The sequence below is a fragment of the Danaus plexippus genome, chromosome 11, assembly GCF_018135715.1.
Source record: "Danaus plexippus chromosome 11, MEX_DaPlex, whole genome shotgun sequence".
Taxonomy (NCBI): domain Eukaryota; kingdom Metazoa; phylum Arthropoda; class Insecta; order Lepidoptera; family Nymphalidae; genus Danaus; species Danaus plexippus.
Window position 1 is genome coordinate 9,238,548 of NC_083544.1, and position 23,679 is coordinate 9,262,226.

At 31.0% G+C, this 23,679-nt stretch overlaps 1 protein-coding gene across 1 annotated transcript; it reads right to left on the reverse strand.

Moving 5' to 3' along the window:
• Window positions 1–4,373: 4,373 nt before the first annotated feature.
• On the reverse strand, window positions 4,374–22,414 carry LOC133319037 (sodium channel protein Nach-like). The gene is made up of 9 exons (XM_061521929.1): window positions 22,341–22,414; window positions 11,537–11,629; window positions 11,048–11,129; window positions 10,707–10,980; window positions 10,507–10,563; window positions 9,546–9,669; window positions 9,045–9,151; window positions 5,406–5,481; window positions 4,374–4,389 (listed from the first exon to the last, which is right to left on the reverse strand). Exons 1-9 carry the CDS (start codon window positions 22,412–22,414, stop codon window positions 4,374–4,376), a joined length of 903 nt encoding a protein of 300 aa, XP_061377913.1.
• Window positions 22,415–23,679: the final 1,265 nt, after the last annotated feature.

Here is a 23,679-nt window from a genome sequence, read left to right on the forward strand (position 1 = left end):
ATATTATAAGTCAACAATTTGTATATGAAAATATATATATATATGTTAAGCTAAATATCCAGCTGGACTTTAATTCTGTCACAATAAAAAAAAGGGACAGGATTAGTATTCTCTGGAGAGTGACAAAACCCGTTTAAATTGAAATGCGGCATGCTTTTGGTGGGACAAAGTTTATTATGTCGAACGAAATTACTCTTGTTTGTTTTACTTTTCTTATGTAATGACCCTACATATAATGGTTGTAATATCTTTATAGAGACATGGAAAAAATTTGAAATGTTACCTTATCTTAGTTATCAATGCTTATGTTTACAGTTAATAATCTTTCATTAAAGAAAATTATTTTATATTTTCTAGTCAGCTTCAGAAAACCAAGTTTTATTCCATCACATTATTGAGAAGTACTCGGAGTCATTCTCGGCCAAACCTAATGAACTATTAGTTTAAGATATGACATTTAATATAACAAGTGGTGATTAAGTCAAAGGGTATTTATTTATTTTTTATTTAAAATTGTTCGCGAAGGGAATATAAAAACTATAAATGAAGTTGTTTTTAACGTCCAAATATAAGATTAGCGACAAAAAGGTTTTTATTATATATGTATATATATATCCAGTAACGAGAAGAATTAAATTAGTAACCGTATACTTTAAGTAGTCAATACATAATATATATAGTAGCTACCGCTCGCTCCTTTGTCTGTTTGTACAGCATCTCGAACACAGCACGTGTTAACAATGATCTTTATTAAGTTTTGATGCAGACGTCAGATCTGTAATCGGGTAACCTTGCAGAGCTTCGAGTGATTTATATTTCTTAGTAATATTGTTCCTATCCATGGGAAGAAGACCCTCGGGTTTGAGGGAGTTAAAAAATTTCACTGGATAACTAATGTTGTCGTCGATATTTACCGCCGAATCTCTGGAATTGTATAGTTTTTCTATTAATTGCCTTAGCTTAGTCTCAGCTTAATCTTAGGTTTGGCATTCACAAAACAAGTGCAGTTTTTTCTGTATGATCGACAGACCGTTATATCTTTAACTGATTAATTCTTAAACCGTAACCATTATAGTGAATAACTCATATTTTTGTTCAGTCATTACGTTCCTCATTACTAAAACTCTATTTAATCTCAGTGGCTCAAGGTTCATAGTGCACCACTGCCAGTAATTTCCCAATAACTATATATTTCCGTGATCGTAATGTCATTCCTACCGTTTTAAGCTTTATGAGCCATTGTAATTTTGTTCCAAACTACTGTTTTTCACGTTTGACTGTTCACTTCAGGAGATTTTTTTCTTTTGAGACTTGCCTACTGAAGTCCCGTGTGCAGTGATTCTTAGTAATTTTCTTGCTTTTGCGGCATTTTGTAATTTTAAGCCCATTTAAGTCCACTCTTTGTGCATCAAATATAATAATGATTATATTAAAAAACGAGGTTTAATTCGATCTTTTTTTTCAATCGTTTGCCGTTGCAGGCGTTGAACCATCTTAATAAAATAATTCTGTATCAGATAATTATTATAAACGTAATAAGTATCTTTGTAACTGTTTTAAATCATTTGAAAATTAGTATTTCAACCATTTTCAGGAATCTTTTTTTTATTTTGGGAGCTGGGACAGTAAATTTCATAGAAATAAGAGTCATTAAAATATGACTCATTCAAACTACGAACTCTTGGTTCACCCCTGGGAATGTTCTCGAAAGAACCGAGAAACACTTGTTCTGTTTTATTTACCAGCTCTGACAATAAATTTCAAAGCAAGGTTGTCAGATTTTGAATATTTTGCTTAGAAAATTTCAATCCCTATTTTGGACTTTACGAAGATAATGAAAAATTATCTATATATTTAAATATTTTTCTTCACAAACTTCCAATCCCTACTTCATTAATTGCGGGTTACGATTAATTCCATCTTATTTTGCGTATGCACTTTGAATTAAAATAATGTATATATTTCTGAACTAATCCTTCAGTATGATTTTTATGTATTTTTATTCATAGGAAATGTTATGGTATGAGTTAGTTTATTAATATACATATTTATAAGGGTCACATTTGTTTTTGATTGATATTTTGCAATTTGTTTTGTTTAATTATCTTATAAAATTAAAATAATTTATAATTTAGTGCAACTGTGACGCAATAGTTATGTATGAATTTTAACAATGTTTTACTTAAGTTGTCATATGTATGTAAACTATGAAAATATGTTTAATATTTCGAAAAAAATCATATACTTGAACGTAGATAAAAAGGTCTTTATGCTTCACGCAATAAAGATCATTTAAAGGAAATAATTAAAGGTAAGAATCTACCAAAAAAAATGAAAAAGATAAAATGCTAAATGATACTACGAAAAAAAAAAATATTGTTTCTAAGAAACTTTTATATTAAAAAAAGACACGAAATCGAGTAAGAAATAAATAATGTCTTTTAAAATTTTCTCACTATTTTCGTTTATATTTAAATGATTTACAACTACCACCCTCTTGGAGATCGCGTGAATTTTGTTTGACAATTTGGTAGAGTGACAAGCATAGTGCCTCCAAAAATAGGGCTTGACAGATGCCTATTAAAGTTTTTTTTTTATTAATTATATTGGATATTCTATTATTCAATGTTAAATATTAAAAGCATCCTGAAGTTCAACTACACCAATGCTTTGCAACGCAGGTATATTTATAATGTTGCAAACGTACAACATATTTTTAGTATGTGTGTTACCCAAAGTAATAAATTAAACCTGAACAAATATTTTTAAAAGTTTAGTAAAAATGCTTAGAGTCCTCAAAGGAATACCGGATGAGAGTATAAACATAGCACTGGAAGTCTCATTACGTACAGCGCATGTAAGGAGTTTGAAACATATCTGTACACGCAACACACAAAAAACCTTAGCATTTCATTTAATTTATTTCCACTGATTTATTTAACTAGCTTTAAATAAAATTTAACTTCACGAGAATGTCTCACTCCTAATATTTTGACTAACACGAGCATAGTCATACGATTCTATTGAAATTAATATGACTCCCATAGGGTAAATCATGAAAAGGAATATTAGTGTGCTCTTCTCCTTTTGCTCCTCGGAGTAAGTATTTTATTTGAAAAATACATTTTTATTTCAGACCTTTCTTTATGTATCTACAAGCCAGTTACTGCTGCAAATTTCCATCTTTTTTCTTACATCACTACTGCCGGTCTCTTTTCTTTTTTTACTATTTTTATCTACAACATGATCATGATAAAAGTTATTATATTGATCCGAAAATTCTTAAAATATTTTTTTCTTATACATTTCGAAAGGTAATGGACAATGATAACTTTATATAATTTGAGGGCTAAGACGAATTATTTCTCTTACAATAATGAATTGCAGATTTTTTTTCAAAATAAAATATGTACACATATTCAATTTTCTTAATGTTAAACGAGCAGACAGCTTACATGATGGAGGTAGTTACCGTCGCCCCTGAACATTCGCACCATAGTTTTGTGGATGCGTTGCCACCCTTGATTTGGGAAGAGGAGGAGGAAAGGGTGGGAATAGAGAAACGGCAAGCGGCTCTGAGAGGGTGGTACTTCCCTAGTCGAGCTAGCCCATGTTCGAGTAGCAGTGACTTGACCATAGCTACGCTCTACCACCTTTCAAATTAATCAATTTTAGTTTTAGAGTCCTTTACGATCACAACAATTTATGGCTTTTGCACGTTCTAGTTTGTTGTATATATTTAATATGTGTATATGTTATTAAGGTATGTATTTAATGTGTGTATGTTATTAAAAGATTTACTTTAAGAAACTTTTTTTAGTTGTTTATAACATTTTTAGAAACTAGGAATATACAGTACTTTTAAAAGCAACTACAGGTACATATAGTGATCTCGGCTTGTAATATTCAGTAAGGAAATATATTTCACGGAAATAGGAAAAAGTATATAAACGTATGGCATTCACTTTCGCTACCTCCAGTCAACAAAGGTTTATGTATTTTTGTATATGTTCAAAAGGCAACAGATGTGTTCCAATGGTTGATATAATTATTGATGTATTTTATTTCCATTATAGTCTAAGATCCCGATATAAAACGACCTTCAACTTGATGCTTATTTGATGAAACATATTTTATATTCAATTTAATATGTCAATAATTATATTGCATATGTGTTGCCTAATAATTTTCAGTCCAGAATATATCTAATTAATAATTGAAAGATTTTTTTAAATATTTCACTGGTTAGATTATTAAACAATTTCCATACTAATCGAAAGTATGAAGCCCATAGAATATGCAAACGTTAGGTTGCCTTTTCTTTTCCAGTCATAACTCTCGGGTTACCAGGTAAAATCTTTTTTAATTATTAATTAGTCATATCCTGGACTGAAAATTATTAGGCAACACATATGCGATATAATTATTGACATATTAAATTGAATATGAAATATGTTTCATCAAATAAGCATCAAGTTGAAGGTCGTTTTATATCGGGATCTTAGACTATTATGATCAACTCCAAAATGTAATCGTACTGAATACTTATTATAACTATACTTTCACAAATAAAAGAAGCTATATTGTAGTCAATATGAACTAATTACAAACTATACACTAACTAACATAACAAAACATTACATCGATACATATGACTATGTATACATATATTATTTGTACGTTAGTCTGGTCATAAATGCTGTTAGGTTTAAAAATAATCAAAATACTATTTTGAATTTGGAATATATAACTATTAAACGAATGTTAATTACGCTCTAAATTTCACGATAATTTGGAGTCTCTAAAAAAGTGAACGCAGTAAATTAGTAATCTTTACATATTTTTAATATTTTTATAACTAGTTTACAACGAACCTATTCCTTACTAGGAATAGGTTCGTCATTAACTTGTACGAGGTAGAAGAGTTAGCGAGAGGTATAACAGCTAAATCTCCTTACAACCTACTTAAAGACTTGGGCCTGTTCAGAAGGCATCCCTAGTAGATTCGTTTCAAATTGGGTTACGTAGAGAGAGGAGCTTGGACGGTGGAGGTGAGTGTTAACGCGCTTTAGATAGAGGCCTCTTAAAACTGCACTTAGGTCGTAAGTCCCAGGCACTTTTTAAGCTCCTCTCCCTGCAAAGCGATGGACCCGGCACTCGCACGGTGAATCCATGGAATACTGAGCAGTTTCTTCTCATCATTTAATTATAGGTACACATTGCTATTAAGAAATGTTTTTTTTCTCGAAAACATTGTTTAGTGTGAGACTAATATATGTATACTTGTAATGACACCATTGTAAATAAGCATATATATATATAGCATATACAGCATTTGTCACAAGGTATAATTTTAAAATGGAATATTTGATCTAATATTACAAACAAACTTTACAAATGCAGACATAAGTAAATAAATAAATTCGATCAACGTAATAATAGATGCTCCAAAACTTAATGAGAATACTCCTCCGTAGGTTGCTGGAATAAGAATAAATTAATTTTAATATTAATATTGACATAAATATTAATTCAAATAACACACATTAGAATTATGCACGAGTTTGTCGTTTTAATGTAATACGACGCTTAAATCAAAAAGGCGAGTGAAAGAGAACAATCACTTATTGATTTTATAATTTATAGGAAACTTATTTCTTTATATTTTTCAGGATATCAATCAAGCTAATGGAAAAATTTTCTATTTCTTATTTTAAAATTTCTTTATTGTATATTTTACAGACGCTTTCGATACCTTTTTAGGTCGAAAACTTTCATGTCCTTACTGTTTTTGATTAATGACAACAAATATATTTTTAGCGTAACCACGATAATATCAAATTATATTCTCATATGTTTTTTTCATATTCACGTATTTATTTCTAGCATTTTTGGAAAACTTCAGTAAAGTTGTAATGAACCGTGTGATTAGCAAACAAAAGTAAGGATAACTTGATCCTAAGATGTTACTGTGGCCTATCATGTTTATCACTTGCGGGCTACCATCTTTTTAAATACCTGTTCAATTATTTTTTAATTAAGCGCAGAAGATAGTTCCTCAGAAAATTCTCAGCTAGTGTTTTATTCCATACTGCTGGCGTTCTGTATAGTTAGGTATGTGTTTGAAAACTTATATCGTATTAAAAACGTACACAATGGTGAGCTGTGTTTTTATGGAAGAAAGCCGTATGTATCATGATGCATACGGCTTTATATGTATCATGATGTTCATTTCTGAAGGAAGTTAAAAAGATGAGGCCGATATAGGGATTCTCGACCCCCGAAATAAATTCTCGAAATGGAGTTGGATCTGTATTTTATATAAGAGTGTTTTTTGCCGTTGGAAGAAGTAACGCCTTAATATATTCATAAATATCTTTTTGGCTCCATGAACTAAGCTAAGCTAACTAACAAGATCCAGGTGAATTTCTACATGGTTAACAACATCCGGCACCTACATATGAAGCTTACGTTCCTTTAGACTATTTTGGAAGGATTTACACTTGGAACGATTACCAACACTTATGAATTTAGGAAGCTTATCCCGTTTAGCCATTAAGGATTTAATTGTTGGAGTAAGCCAAGGTGCGGGATAATCCCTAACTCGAAATTGAAATTGTAAAGAGGAGCCTAATCTTTACACCGTACGTCAGACAAAAGGGTATCGGTAGTAACAGTTTTTTAACTACAGCGAGTAATTGTACGGAATTTACGTCTTACAGTAGATATACTATAACTTATGAAAATGAGGTCATGGTATAAAAAATGCGAAGACACTTGCCCATAATAGCTAGCAATTTCAGGACGCGACATCAGTATAAGATTGAGAAGAGAAGATCAAAGATTTGGAGGATAGTGACTTGCAGACAGGGGAAGGATTGAAAGATTAAAATATGTAATCAAGGATTTTAATTTTTGGGCTCTGTCGTCATTTTTGTTAAGACAGGAGTTCAGGTCTCCCATGATTATTAGGTGATCATAAGAAGGAGAAAGTTTATTTAGAAGGGGATTTAAAGGAGGAAAATAATTAACGTGTGAGGAGGAAATATACAGAATACCAATTATAAATATTTAATTGAGAACATCAACTTCGACAAAAAAATACTTAGGGTAAAATTAGGAACATAGAAATCATAGTTAAATGTCACCAAAATAAACACTTGAAACAAATGTCACTCAAGGCTGTTAAATCTACATGACACTGGCAGAATATACTGTTCACGTCTTTGCACGGATGGAGGCCACATTTAAAACAACCAACCAACCAACAAATATCACAACATTGTTAATTAGAAAAGAAAGTGCCGGAAACATTATTATCATTTAACTTTCTGAGTACGACGAGGTCTAAAATATTGGTCTACTAGTGATGCACTGTTAGGAAACTTCTCAATTAAGTCCTTCAGCTCACCGTGGTAGAAAATCTTCCTTCTGCTTTTATCTGGCAAGACTACAACTATTTACCCGACGGAAATCCAGCACCTTTTAATACCAAAATGTGTCCGTGAAGCCTGAAAAACTTCTTGCCTTGGTTTCCTGAGAAATTCAGACACAGTGCAACCACTCCCTTTCGACACGGCTTTGGAGTTCCAGACAATGTTTTTATTTCTGTAACTTGAGAATTTGACAAGAATAAGTCAAGGCTTGTCCTTTTTTGTACCAAGTCTATAACAGACATCAATACTCTCCAAGATCTGTCCAGGCACCTTCATGCAGTCAAATAGTGCAGATTTCATGATGGAATGTGTCTCAGTGTCAGCAGTTTCATCCAGTCTTTGAAAAAGTAGAATTTTGTATTAAGAAATTACCTCATGCTTATCAAAACCCGCTTATAATAGCTGTAACTGCTGCTGTAACATGGATAATGTTTTCCAAACCAAGGTTTTGAAGGAGACGTATTCAGCAAATAAACTGGAAAGATCTTTGAAATGGCTTGAAGATTTATATACTCGTGATTGTGCTAGTTCCTTATGAAAGGAATCCATTCTGGACTGAAATAGTTGTACAATTTCTTTCATGTACTTGCTGAGTTGAGTGTGCAAATCCATTTGTGAATTTAAACGATCAGTGATGAATGTTTCTAGAGACTTAGTGGAAGCCATGTAAGTAGGACACTTATTATTGCATTAATGAACGAATTATTGAATTACAAAATATAAAAAACAGTTGAGCAAAAATTATACGTGTTGCTTATTTTACGCCTACCTACGATAAAAAAAATATTCTACATTTTCAAATTTAGTCTCTTATTTAACATAAATATACATTAAATAAGATGCAATACCAAGACATTGCGCAGTATTTTGATGTTGTCAACTACGGTTTTTTTTAAATAAAGATCCGTGATATCGCAGAAATGTTTAAGAAAAATCAGCGTTTTGTTACATTTAATTTTTTTGTTTTTATTATAGAAAATAGACAGATTGAGGTTGTAATTATCTTAAGCACTAGTGCATTAACAAAAATCCCAAGGAAAAGCCGGCCAAAATGTAGCATTGCTTAAAAAAACATTGTTATAGCTCGGTGTATGGAAGAACGTTGGGCTACCTCTTTAAATTTTAGCCGTATTATCTATTTCGATATCCTACTTTGACACGACCACCTCTACTACCCCTCCGATGAGTTTTTGCACGGTGTTGGTTATCCTCTCAGGGTAGAGATAATTCCATACCTAGGGAACAGACACTTTCAGGCGCACAAACACTTCTCATCAACAACTACCCTTGGCAATATATATATTAACATTGTTCTTCCAGCTACCAGCACACCCTATCTCTGCGAGCTGCTGTATCTTGATCACTACAAGAACACAAAACTACACGGAAGTAACTACGTCGCCAATGGAACTACTCCAATTCCAGCAAGATAAATCCCGCTGTGTTATAGCTCCTAAAATATGATGTAGTTCGGTGTCAAAGAATGTGTGTGTGTAGTTTTTCGTTTCTTATAATTGAAGTGTCCAAAGATAAAGATTTCATTTCATTTTAACCTTAAGGTATAAATGTAGCAAATTAAGCATAAATTTAACGTTTGAACTATCTTACCAACTATATAGTTGAAATCGATTAAAAGTGTCTTTTGATAACAATTACATGTAGATTTGGCGAAGTATACTTTAAGAGACGACAGTTCTTCAGTTGTCCAGTTTATTCTGAAATACATTTTATTTTAGATTAAAAGTAAGAAAACCAAAAAGTTCTCGTTAGTGAATCTAAAAGGTATTATAGCATCTCATTGCTTTAATAATTATAGTTTAATGTAGTTCCTTGAAGCTATAACAATCTTTTCTTACACAAATATGCTTTCTTATCTAATCTAAGTACATAACTATTTTTCAGATATATTTCTTACATTTTCTAAAGAAACTAAAGATCTATATGAGTATGTACTTGTATATTATATTAGTAAAAGTTAGATATTTTAAATACTAAGTGGTATCAATATTATTTACAGTACATACGGTTGAAACTTTAATAAATTTGATAAATTTATATCTAATGACAATACCTTGTTCTTGTCTAATATATGTATATTTCTATACTCACTTACTTATTCCTGTGTAGATTTCAGTTACTAGAGGCATTACGTCGCTGGTGATACTATACTTCTTATCCCTACATTCTGTATAACAAATGGGTTTACACGTTTCATTTTCCTTGCTTCTGTATGCTAAGTGATAAAATAAACTGCTCATAAAATACACATTTAATTATATAGACTTCTGCACCTTACAGATAAAACATATAAGTATACTCGCTTATACCTGCGATTTCGACTACCTTGGTGACATTAAAAGAAACTTTAGGTATGAGGGAGGAAACGTAATTTAACAATTAGAGCTTATACAAATCGTTGTTTTTTCTTTAAGTCGTATCTTCTTTAGATAAACTCCGCGTGTCTAATAAATAAAACTTAGAAAATTGGACTCAAATCCATACAGAAGTATTTTGGTAAAGCACGCATAGTCTATCATTTTAATTATAAAGGTAGATAGATACCGACAAATATTGTGCCTACAGTACACAACACTATGTTAGGATACTGAAAGCTTTTCTTTAAAATTTAAATCTGCAAACTGCTGCAAACATCTGCTAGCGAAACTACTGTGGAAAGGTTATTAATATATTCCTTGTTGTGAAAACTAATTCTTGCCAAAATCTATGAGTTTGTAAGGGATATTTTCATTAGAATCCAGTAATTAATATTGTAAAGGCCGTCATAAATCTATGTTTTCTTTTGTTTAACTCTTTTATTGAGGTTTATATTGGAATATAATTTAGGGAAGGTGACAACCGGGAATTTATAAGTTTTATAAAGTTTTTAATTTACACGTTTTTATCGTTACTTAATTATATTTAAAATTTGTGCAATCGTAGCTAAAAATTTTAAAGAGTTATATATTGTAACATTTGACTATCCCGAACATTTACGTCTTATTAAATTTAAAAATATCAATGCATTTAAATAAAATATAGTTTTTGACTAAGTAGTTACAGATAATACTACCTCTCATATTATTCAAACACTCCAGATCTTCAAATGTGCAAGTACGGATGCTGTCATCTGAGCAAAAGGTAATGAAAATTAATATGTTAATGTAAAGGATAATTGAAATTCATGAAACTAATGTATGAAGATGTACATGAGACAAAATCCAAGAGAAATGTTATTTTTATACAAATGATACAATATATATTTTTAATTACCGCTTGGATATTTGTAAGGGACACAGCCGCAACCCTCTTTGTATCGCTTCATTTTGCACTCAGTTTTGCATGTCTCGGTACTGTATCTATTAGTGTGAACCAAAATAGTTTCGTCATGGAAGCTGCAGCCTCGTTTGTCTATCGGAACACTGCGGAGGTTGTCATCGCTAGTGAATACCATCGGCTCTACTTTGATTTCCAGCGCGTCACCTACTTTTACATATTTATATAGTACTGTTGTTTCCGGGTAATCGTTCGGATCTGAGATTAAAATCTGTAAATATTTATTACAATTACATGGACGTATGTAAATAATTGTTTTTAAATGAACTTATTTATACTTTAGCTCCATAATATGGCGATTGAGACCAGTCCGGATAATCTTGAGGTTCTACGTTGAACACCACGCTAAGACCAGAGCCCCTAACGCAGAAATAAATAATCAAATTTTTGATACAGTACTTAAAGATATAAATTATTACATAAGTACAATAGTGAATTACCATTAATTACAAAACTGTATTTTTTGTTACAAAAAATAGTAACTATGTTTGTTCAAGTGCTTTCAGTAATTTTTATAACGCTATCACAATATGGCTCTCAAATAAATACCTAACTCTATTGGCGATTTGAGCAGTTGATAGAACCAAGCTATTTGTTATTTTTTTATGGTGACCTCTTAAAATTATTATTTCAACCGACGCGATTTGCTATAAGGGATTATTTTATGTACTAACAGAAATTTTTGCAAAGATATTGTTATTATATATTTTAAGTGTGATTTTACTATTAATATTAAATATAACAGGCCTTATCGGATAAATAATTACCTGCCGGATTCAGACGTGACAAGAATGTTATTGGACTTTTCTTGCGTGCTGGGATCGATATAGTACTCTGTATCTTCTTCATTCGACAGCTCTCTGAAAATGTAGCGTTATGTGTTATGCTTGTATCCAATAAACATGCAAAAATTAAAGCTCAAAATGGTAACATACTCCACATTGACATCTTTAAGAGCTGCGTAGTTGAAAACACAGCAGAAGCCTTCGTATGTTTTAATTAAACTAAACAAATCTGCACAGTTTTTTGTTTTTTTATTAAACTCACAGTATAACATCAGATCTTCGCACTTTTGATGTACCTAGTTTTGTAAAATATCTTATTATGAAAAGAAATTAATGCAGAAAAATAAATAAGAAACTTACTTTCTCCATGACGGAGTCAACTGTGAAGTAGTGGTTTTTTAAAATAGACATAATTCCAGAGAAATTTTCAACTTTTTCATTGAAATTATTAAAATTTGTTAGATAAGGTAAACTCCTATAAAATTTTTGTATTTTTTGATTTGTGAGATTGTGTTTTTTCCTTAAAAATAAGGAATATTATAAAACGTGTATGTAAACGAAAAGGTATTGTAATATATTTAAATATTTATTTTTAGCTCATAAATAATTTTACTACTTACAAAATGTTGGTAATTTCAGCAGTTTGTTTTGTGGAAATTATGTTGAAATTGCAAATACTAACAGCTGGAAATGGCACCTGGTTCACTTTGCAGTCAGCATTAATCTGATATAAAAAAGAAATAAACCATAATTTTACAAAATAGCAAAATATTTAAGTATGAGTTTTATAATGTAATGAACTGCAGTAGCATATACTGGTAATCTTTTATGTACTATGTTTTTGATTATACAAGATATTATTAATTTTATGCGTACGTGTGAGTGTATATAGTTATAATTTAATTAAAAAATTGCATCGGACTCCTTTAGCAATAATTCAGAACCTATTGGATAACTCGACTCATTTAAATTTTTTAAAATTTTCATTTAAAATTCAGGAGCCCAACTATGTACTTGCTAAACAATTCCAATTACATTCTATTCATTCAAACATTGAGAGTAAGGAACAGATTAAAAATATTTAGATAGTCATTAATTATTATATTCATAGAGATAACTTGTATTCTCACGAATACGTTACCGTCTAATAAAATAGAAATCGTATATCATAAGGATTAACGCAATAAGTCATATGAACAAAAAACAATCTTATATAAATAGCTATATATGAGCACATTAATTCACCACAATTAATAAACTCCTTGAGAAGATTTTACCATTACATTATAACTTTACTTGTGAATGTCTTGAGGTTCAGATTTTAATCTATGCAAGTATTGCTCTAGAAAACTAAATGTTATTTTAATCTTACCCGTGTTATTATCTGGTCATTATTATACCTTGTTTTTATCACCATAATATATCCCATAGTTAATAATAAATTTGCAATCATAATTGCAATCCAAAAATAAAATGACAGATCTTTCTTTTTAACCAGGTGTCGGGTTCCATGCAAGGTTGTTATTTTATCAAAGATGGACCTTAGATTAAAAACCATTTTTCTTTAAAGTAATCCGTTATTCACTCAACATTAATCTATCAATGACCAAAAACAAGACAACACAGGTCGTCATTAAATTGATCACTTTCTTTTAGATTGCTTTCAATATTTAATATATTTATTAATTATATTTTCTTCAAAACTTCACCTCCGTAAATTGATCGTTATTACAGACCAACATTTTTTGTATGTAATGATATTTTATTTAGTGAACCTACGACTAGTAAGTATACTAATTAAAAATATTTTTTTTTCTATGTTTTTACACAAAATAAAGATTTTCCGTATTTATGACTCGTTTTTCGCTATTCTTAATAATGGCTCCATCATATTTTTTAAATATTTAATTTGTACGTTATTCTTTTGTATTATAATTTTGAGACTCTATTTGAAAGACATACACCATTTTAGACTTTTCACTTCTTTTTACGTATACTGTAATAAGGCTAAAAACATTGTAATGTTATAGGAAAATAAAAACTTTAATGAGATCTAAGATTTTCGCGAGTATTCATTTAAATGAAACTAGTATTTTTCGGATTTACTACGCGGATTTTATTATTTAAAAACTACATAATCCCGACGTTTCGGTTACTTTGCAGCAACCGTGATCACGGTTGCTGCAAAGTAACCGAAACGTCGGGATTATGTAGTTTTTAAATAATAAAATCCGCGTAGTAAATCCGAAAAATACTAGTTTCATTTAAATAAAAACTTTATTATCATTATTATAAGGCTACTAGCGTTTGAAGAATACTTTTTTTGTACTTAATTGCTTTTTGCATGTCCACCCTTTTAAGAGGGAAAGCAAGGTATGTGAAGTTAATTAAAATCTTAACTCGGTTTCCTTCGGTAGTTCAAAGGAGCTCTGAAGATACATCAAAGATCAACCCCGGTGGGGTAGTAGTGTTAAACCTCACAACGTGTGAAGAGCGGAGTGATGTCCACCATTGAAGCCCTTTCAATATTTTGACATCATCTCATAGAATGCGTTTCATGGTTTTTCTCCATTTCGATCTTCCGAAATTACTTGATACTTGGGATCCTCTCATCAAAAATGTAAAATCCTTTGTACGTAACTACACCTACACCTCAAAGAAAACTCAGTGTTGTGAATGTCATCCAGGATAGTCGGCCAGAAAAATAAGAAATCTGTGACGGTACACTGTAAACGTTTGGAACTGTCCAGTTTAAAACATTGATAATGAAAACTTTTTTTGAATTTTATGTTAGAACTATTTGGTAACCTAATCTATAGTTTGTAGTATATTGCATTCACTTGTCTTCTATTTTTGTGAATTGGCGGCAAAACAAAAATTCTTGTTACATGTGAAAATGAACCTAACGCGAGAAAATTTTCGATCAATGATTTATTATGACTTTCGTTGTGGGCTTACTCAACAACAAAGCTATTATTGGCTTTGATTAGCAATTCTTAATAAAGCCCCATATTGTGCCACTACTTACAATTGGATTAACGAGTTTAAGCGTGGACGTAGCAATTTCAATGATAATCCGCGTGAGGGACGTCCTTTAACAGCGACGACTAAAGATAACATTAATGCTGTGCGACACATGATAGAGGAAGATAGGAGAGTGACCTATCAGCAGATACGGGCAAGCCTAAGCAGTGGTATGAGTCAAGTTCAAAAAATATTACACGAACATTTACGCGTCAGGATGCTTGGCACCGGGTGGATTCCCTATACTTTAACCGACGACCAGAAACACCTTCGCATGGACTGATGTCACCAAATGTTAGATAAGTGCAACTCGGTTACTTAAATGCTGTATTTGACATCGTCACAGGCGATGAAAGCTATATATTGCTACGAACCCGAAACCAAAAGACAATCAGCTCGGTGGGTATTTCCTTTCGAGGATCAGTGAACTAAGATAAAGAAAGGAAGAAGTAAAGTAAAAACGATGATGGCCTCATTCTTTGTTAAGAAAGGTAATTTCGCAACAGTTATGCTAGAAAATGCAAGGTCGTATTTCACTGTTATCTGGTATATCAATCGCTATTTGTCTGTTGTCTTAAAAAAAAAACAACAGCAGCGCCCTCGAAGCAGGATTCTCCTTCACCGCGACCATGCTTCAGTGCACACCGCAAAACGGACTGTTTAATATTTGACCATGGCAGATGTCGAGATAACGAGTCATCCGCCATACTGTCGTGGCGAACTGAGGCTTTTATTTATTCCCAAGAATTAAAGATAAAATTCGTGATATTTACTTTACGAGCCCTGAAGATGCAGTAAAAGCGTACGAAAATACCATAGAAGAGATCCCTAAGGAAGAATGGGCCCACTGCTTTTAACAGTGTTTCCATTGAACTCGACTATGTGTAGAGAGGAACGGAGATTACTTTGAAGAACAATAAAAGTATTGGCAAATTTCTACATTAAGCCATTTTTCATTTTCTAAATATTTTCAATGTTACCCTAGGTATATGACAAAAACACACTTTAACAGACACTTTTAGCTCCATCTGTCCGGAATCGCAGTAACTGCAAAGTAATTGAAATATGTACAACGTATAATGTACAATAATGAAATACGCGAAGTTAAATCCGGATAATCTTGTTTAAATTAAATTTAAACCGCCGAAAGTTTTAGGTACCATTATTTAATGAGCATACTGAAAATCATAAAATCTGGTTCAAAGTAGTTTTATGCACTATTATTTATTGTAAGTTTGATTAATTAGTATTTACCTAATATAGTGTGTAGTTCTTTAGACTTCCTGTATTAATATATAAAGTTTGTATGTGTTTTCTTTCGGAAGTACACTTTTAATAATGTAGTGAGATCTTAAGCGAAGTCGACTTTATAATTTTGACAAAATTTATTATGTTTATTAATATTAGAAATTGACTAGGCTATTATAATAAAATTATATTTTATTCCTTTTATTTAACCATATTTTGTTATTGATTCATTTTTTAGCTTTAAATCTAGGTTCTTTAAAATATAAAGCATTTGGTTTTTTTTATGTACGAGCATAATGTGGCTTTGTTTTATTTATGATCCAAAGCACTCAAGAACTCCCTCCTACCTATTTGTTTGACTATTTTTAAATCATTTCACGGTTCTTAATATATTTTTCCTTTACTTTTGCGACCAACTATTTTGTGTTTTGAGTGTATAGAGGTGGCAATATAATAGCGTTTTTTTTCTTTTTGCTAGTTTTTTTTTATTTATCTAAAATATACATTATGTCAGGCTTAAAAGTGTAAAAAAATACATAACTCTAATTTAGCTTTATATCCTTTCCGGAAACACAAAATAAAAATAGTTAGAACACATATACATATATCACATTACCATATTTTTTTCTACAAATTTTGGTCAGTTAATATATTTTTCCTTGCAGTGTAGTATATTGCAAATATATATTTTGAAACTATACAATATTTATAGGAAACTTGATTTCGATGAGAATATTATTAATGATAAGTTTGTTTATTCCAACTACTTTTTTAAATATTATTATTATTTATTTGAATATTTTCAAGAGAACTTTTTTATATAATCTTCTACAAACTTTGAAATATATGTAAGTATCGACTAAGGACCTACATATTTTGATGATATTTATATTTTGACCTTATTTTTTTGATGACGGTGAGCAGAATACCTCGAGTTAGGTTTTATCGTTAGTAAATTTGGAATAATTAAACTTTATGGCCGAGCTGGCCTCGTAAACCTGCTGTGTTTTATTGTTCACAGTTTTCGTTTTACTTTTGCGGTTAATAGTTTCATGTAGTCTAATGAAACATGTTTTTAGATATTCAGTTACATATAAATCTACAAACTTATCTATCTACATATTTATTTGGTTATTTGTATCATTGAAAAGGAAAAAAAATCCATTTAATAAAATCAGAGCTGGATTTATAAAACTTCAGTTACGGATACAAAATATTTTTTTCTGAAAACACATTTGTTGTACCGAGAAATAAAAATATGACCACAAGCGTTTTGATTTCCAATAACAAGTTATTTCGAATACAAAATGATTTTTTTAAAATACCACCTTTTTGTTTTATTGTGGGTTTTGATACATTTATAGATGATGATTTATGTTAAGTCGATAGCTTAATCATGTTACACTTCTGGTATAGTGTAGATAATATAACATGTAACAGGCGCAGTCTCATGGTCCATAAATAATTTTCTATAAACATCCGAATAACATTCTTTACACGATATAAGGAAATGCCCAGTATATTTATAGCTTTCCGGAGTTGGGGAAACCTTATTGAAGTAAACATGAAAACATTTTGGAATATATATTACTTTCCTCTTGTATCGTAAGAAATATTTATCGACTTCTATAATAGTTACCAAGAACATGTCTTATCGGTTATAGCAGCTATTGGAACTGAAAATCAAGAGATGTTTTTGAAACATTTTAAATATGTATACGTATTTTATTATGTGAAAATAAACTTACATATTGAGTAAACTTAGAGTCTGGGTAAAATCCATCTAGTGAGTTGTAAAGGTTTCAAAGCGTATGATACTAAGAGATTATAGAAACAGGTGAGCGCTTCCTATGACACACGAACCTCTCCAGAAGCACGTCTTAAATTTTGATTCCTATAAGAAATGTTTTTCGAAACCAATAAAAAATTATAACACTAAAATTTTTCGGTATACGGTGTATAATTTTAAGTGCATTCGTCTAAGTTACACAATTTTCATATTTCATAACATGTGAACCATCAACAAGTTTCCAATAGTGACATATTTATAGCCAGACTACATACGGATATTGCAAAAATTCTTCATATCCAAAAAATATAGGTATTGGTAGTTGACCGTTGTTAAAACGCTAGTGTGCCGTAGTGAAAAATAATACAAGGTTGTGACAAATTGTTTTATACTCTATCATTATATACGAGATGAGTTATAGAAGATGTTTTAACACTAATTATAAGTCTCACTTATATCATTGTTGGCCATAACATTATCTTCTATTAGTTATTGGGAAGTTCATGCCAGAATCCAAGTCTCACAGTCTACCAGAAAGGTTGTGACATTTCAATAGTATTCTACATCTTATTATCCTAAGTCTCCTCATTTTGTTATGCAAAATAGTTTCACATAGAAGCATGCCACCTATGACATTAATGGTTTTAAAGTCAAATTAGACTATTTACTAATACAATATATTCTTTAAAGAATAATTCTTGTCTCTTTTACTAAGGAATGTTTATAAAACAACATATTAAACAGCAGTTATTTACTACACCTTAAAGTTTATATTATGAGCTTTTAATTTATTACGGTTAATGTTGTAGGTTGAGGAAATTTAATCTGGTGAGAAAGTGAGAGCTTTGCGATGTCTCAGAATACCGCAGCACTAATAATTATATTATATATATAATATAATTAGACATTGTGCTGCTGCAATTTTAGAAAAATTCTGTATGACACATTTTTTATTTATATATTATTAATAATCAAAATATGTTAAGCTAATATTGTAATATTATTCTTTGTAAGGCCTTATGAGGTTCTGTTCCGTGTCACCAGTCCCAGCAGCCTAGATGCTTTGATGTCCAATAGACATACGTATAATATTGTGTATAGACTTTTTATAATTCAAACTATACAAAACGATATTAAAAACATGCTACAAAAAACATCATTCCATCAAACAAAATAATAGGCACTACTAGTTAATGAATATGAGCATATTTTTAAAGAAATTTTGTTTTAAATACAACACATAAATAAGAAAATAACACTATATTGCAGTATTATAATTTGTCGTTACAATCGTAGTTACTTGTTTGCCTTTACATACATAAAGATTACTATGACATTCGAATAACACATATTCAACTAATATAGATTTCATTGGAAAAAGATTAATGTTAAGTTGAAAATTCATTTACCTGAAGTATTTTAAATGAATTTTAATTATCTTTTTTATCTTCTCTTCAACTTATATCATGAAAAATGTATCATTATATTTTTAAGAGCCGGAAATATTCGTTTTCGGGAAATTGACACGTTTGACGATTATATTCAGAGTTGAAAAGCAATTTTCTTTTAACTCTTGAATTTTCAAGTATGAAATACTAATGATCCAAAATCTTTGAACCGAAAATAGTGAAATAACAGAATCATTTGTACAATCTCTGACACTGATAGCACATGAAGAGTTTTTTAAAAAGATGGTTACGAGTATATTGGCCCTTTTATCCATCAGTGCTGAATCAAAGTTGTCATGTGTATAACTCTGATAGACGTTTCAAGAAAAACTAAAAATCAACAACTTATTTTTGCGTGAGTTAGAAGCATGCCGTCCCATATTACGCTTTAATTATTTAATTTTTATCAGAGCATTTATTATTTATAGATATCAGAAGAAAATAGCAGACAAAATTCATACATCTAGACGAGTCTTATTAATATTAAACATCAAGTCAATACACAGAACAGTGAATTGTAATATTCCATTACATAATTTGCATTTCTTTGTTATTGGCTTGTTTTATAAAACAAGGAATGTAAATACATATGTAGATAATGTATATTTTAAAAGAGAAACTATTGTTGCAAATTTTTATTTAAGCAATATTGTAAGTTGTCGGAAGTTTCAATTCAAATTGAAATTAATTATTAATGAACCAGAAAAATATATTCCAAAGCCTTAAAGATCCTTCATCACCAGCCATCCTTCATCGCAAGCTATCCGTCATCACCAACTTACCATCAATACAAAACACCCACAATCACCATCCATCATCATCAGATAACAATATACAGGTCCCTTAGTATATAGGTACTGCAGTGAAATTTTTACTAACTTAACAAATATTAATATTATAAATGTGAAAGTCTCTGTCTGACACGCTTTCACACCAAAACTATTTAATCGATTTAATGAAATTTGGTACCTACACAGATACGTCACGCTTTCATATTAAAACCACTGAACCTATAAAGATGTTTTGATTTCTTTTAGGTCCTGTTTCCCTCTTGAAAATTACTTTTAATTACTACATTTTCCAAATGTTCATTCTGAATTTAAAGAAAAAATGGCTTAAAGGATGACGAAATTTGGTAGTCAAGTAGATTTGACATTGGAAGGAAATGGGACAGGTTTTCTCTAGATAATTTAATGGGAACGAATACAATCACGGGGCATAAATAGTAATATTATAAATGAAAAAAAGGGTTCGATGAATTAATCTTTTCACTTTATCAAGCATTATCATAGATATTATCAATGAAATAATTACTAAAATATAAAACTGTTAATGTAAATCAATGTTTTAGATAATTAGAACTTGCAAATGGAGCAAACATAAACCATAGGGACCAATACATAATTGATTCAATGACGAAGGAGAGGTTGTATCATATAGTGTAATATATAATATAATATAACATAATTATTTTAACAACGCTGTAACGATTCCATAAATTTTCATCCGCCATAATGTTATCTGCCTTTGGAACAAAGCAGCCTCTGAATAGAACGTGAATAATGGTCTATTGTGTTAACGTTATGGATAGTTATGCACATAACTGAACTAAAATTCTATTATATAATAGTCACCCAAGAACTGTCCAATTTCTTTTTAATAAGCTATGATATTCTCATCACTGTTAATATAATATTAATACGTAGCAGAATAAGTTTCAGATATTCTCAGCAATTTGAAAATAAATTAAAACAAACTGGAAAATTATTATGATATACATAATATGTGTTAAAATGTTTAGTGTTTTAAATATAAATTTCGTTTTTCAAAAAAAAACATTAATATATAATATATTAGTTAGGGATATTTTAACGAAAATCGTTTTACTAGGAACGGTTAGGTTATTTTATGTGGCCAACTTTTAGGAAATAAAGCAGTAGAACGTATCTTGGGACCGTCGCGATGTTGTGAGAAGAGTATCATTAACGTAACTCACGAGGCTTCTATTGAATATAATGGGATAAGTGATATTTTCACACTATCTCAGACAGGTGTCCATGTCAGGCATAGAAAAAGTGAGAACTTTTAACTTTTTTAACTTCTAGTGTTGTCCTTTACTATTAAGAAGAGCCATCGTAAGATTTTAGGTAAGGACATAAATATAATCTCTTATAACCGTTATCCATTATATGTAGCAATATCATAAATATTTTTTAATTATAATTGTTATTAATATATCTATGTCTTCTATGAAAAATAAAAAGTAAAAGAAATAAATAAAAAAACGCCTTTATTACTTTCTACAAGGCCTTTCGTGTTTTCTCCACAGAATATTCTAGATTACAATTCGTCCAATAAATAAAAACGTTTACATTGGCAAAATATTCCACGATTAGGATGCAAAAGAAGCCATAGCTTAAAAAAAAATTGTTATTTTTGTGGTAAACACTCCAGAAAAAAATAAATAAGAATGGTAGTTGACTTTCAGTTCATTTACTATTGCTATTTTAATCCATTATGCGATGGGACGGAAGTTCGGAAACAGATGGGAGGACAATCAAAGAAATGCTTCATTGATTACGTCTAAATTAAAAACAACAGCGCCCAGGGTTCTAAATAAAAACGGTATCTTGTGGTAACAGTTGATCAGTTAAAATATAATGTTAAATAATAAACAATAAAACCACAATTCCCTTGTGGTCATTAAAAATAAAATGTTAAATGTGAATGTTTAAGTTAAAATCATAATTCTAAATTGTTGAGTCCTTATGTAGAATTACTAGACAATGGTTGTCATAGGTGCGGTGTCACAGAATTTCGTCCAGTATTATAATAATTCTTTTTGACGTATTTAACAAAAAATATATCTATGATAATGAATAAATTTTGCTTTGTTGTCAAATAAATTTCTGACCTATGAATTTTAACATTTTTCAAAATGTATGTGTTGCCGTTCTCCATATCAAAAAAGTTTCTTTTGTAATACAAGTAAAACTGATGATATATAATAGAGCAATATGCCAGGGCTGCCAGACGGCACGTATTTTATGACAGATGAAATGTGGACGGTTGAGCAGCGTTAGTATGTACTAGGATCGTTAGCCTACCTGCTCGTTTGGTCAAACGGCCAATTTCCAGGTCTCAGGTGATCAAGGTACAGAAAAACATTACTTACTTCACGTGAATTCTCATGGCTGATTTTCATATATGTTTTAAGAGTTGATCTCTTTTATCCAGTTCTTCCAAAGCAGTAGGTTTTGATGAAATCAGTATTGACATCTTCTTCTTCTTCGTCGCAAGAGTCTTTGTAGATTCGTCGTTGTCATCACCTATCAGTGAACCGTGATACATGATGACTTTCATGGGAAGAGATAGTTGCAGTGGTTGCCCTTTGCCTTCTGCACCAACACTTTTTTTTTTGGGGGCTATTTAGACCCCAAGGCTTGCTGAAGCCAGTCCTGTTCCAGCCAGTGGTATCTAAATACATAAGAACGTACATATGACTCGGAAAAGATCACATTGGTACTTGCCAGGTTTCGAACCTGCGCCCTCACGTGTGAGAGGCGGGCCTTTTAACCTTCAGGCCACTACGACTTTTTTACCATTTACCTTTACCAATACTCAGCATTGTCTTACTTATAATAACTCATATTTTTAATTTCTCTTTGGTAACAAGTACATATCCCAGTGCTTGGAAGTCGGCTTACATTAATCCGCTATCTAAACTGTCTGACCCGACTTTGCCATCTCATTTCAGACCTATCTCTATTCTCCCTATCCTTTCTAAAGTTGTTGAATTCATTATTCATAAATAACTTTCTAACTACCTCTACCGCAATAATTTCCTTAGCCCCTTTCAATCCGGTTTACGACCCCGTCATAGCACCAGTTCTGCTTTACTGAAAGTAACAGATGATGTCCAATACGCTATGAATAACAGGAAACTGAGCCTATTAGTTCTCGTTGACTTCAGTAATGCATTCAATTCGGTTGACTTTGATATTTTATAAGGAATCCTCTCCTCTCTCTCGATATCTCCAGCTGTTAATAAATGGTTTCAATCTTACCTCGTCGGTCGGTGGCAGATGGTGAAATCCAATGAGAGTTCTTTTGATTGAAATTGCACATATGCTGGGGTACCACAAGGCGTTGTCCTGTCTATAAATAAATGGGCAAATGATTTCGGTCTGTTTGTGAACCCAAATCAATCTCAGGCGATTATAATTGGAAGTAGGCAAATGTGTAATAAAAGTATTTTGATATCTTGCCCTGTATAGTGTTCGGTGGGGTTAGAATCCCATTTCTAGATCGGGTAAAAAACTTAGGACTATTAATGGATTGTTATTTGTCGTGGATAGCTCAAGTGAATGAAGTAAGAGTCGTAGAATTCACCTTACTCTACATTCTCTTAAACGTCTACAAAATTTCCATCCTTTTAAAACAAAAATTATTCTTGTACAATCTCTTCTTCTTTCCTTGCTCGATTACGGTGATGTTTGCTACCTAGATGCCACTGATGAGCTGCTCGATAAATTAGATCGGCTTCAGAATTTATGCACCTGCTTTATTTTCAGCTTGCGTAAATACGACCACATTTCTGAATTGCTCAGTAAGTT

Coding starts and splice junctions, on each gene's coding strand:
- LOC133319037 (XM_061521929.1), bottom strand. CDS start 22,414: ATGTATCACGGTTCACTGATAGGTGATGACAACGACGAATCTACAAAG. Junction 11,630..22,340: donor GCGACGAAGAAGAAGAAGAT/GTCAATACTGAT, acceptor CTACATTTTCAG/AGAGCTGTCGAATGAAGAAG. Junction 9,670..10,506: donor GTGTTTGAATAATATGAGAG/GTAGTATTATCT, acceptor TTTATCACTTAG/CATACAGAAGCAAGGAAAAT.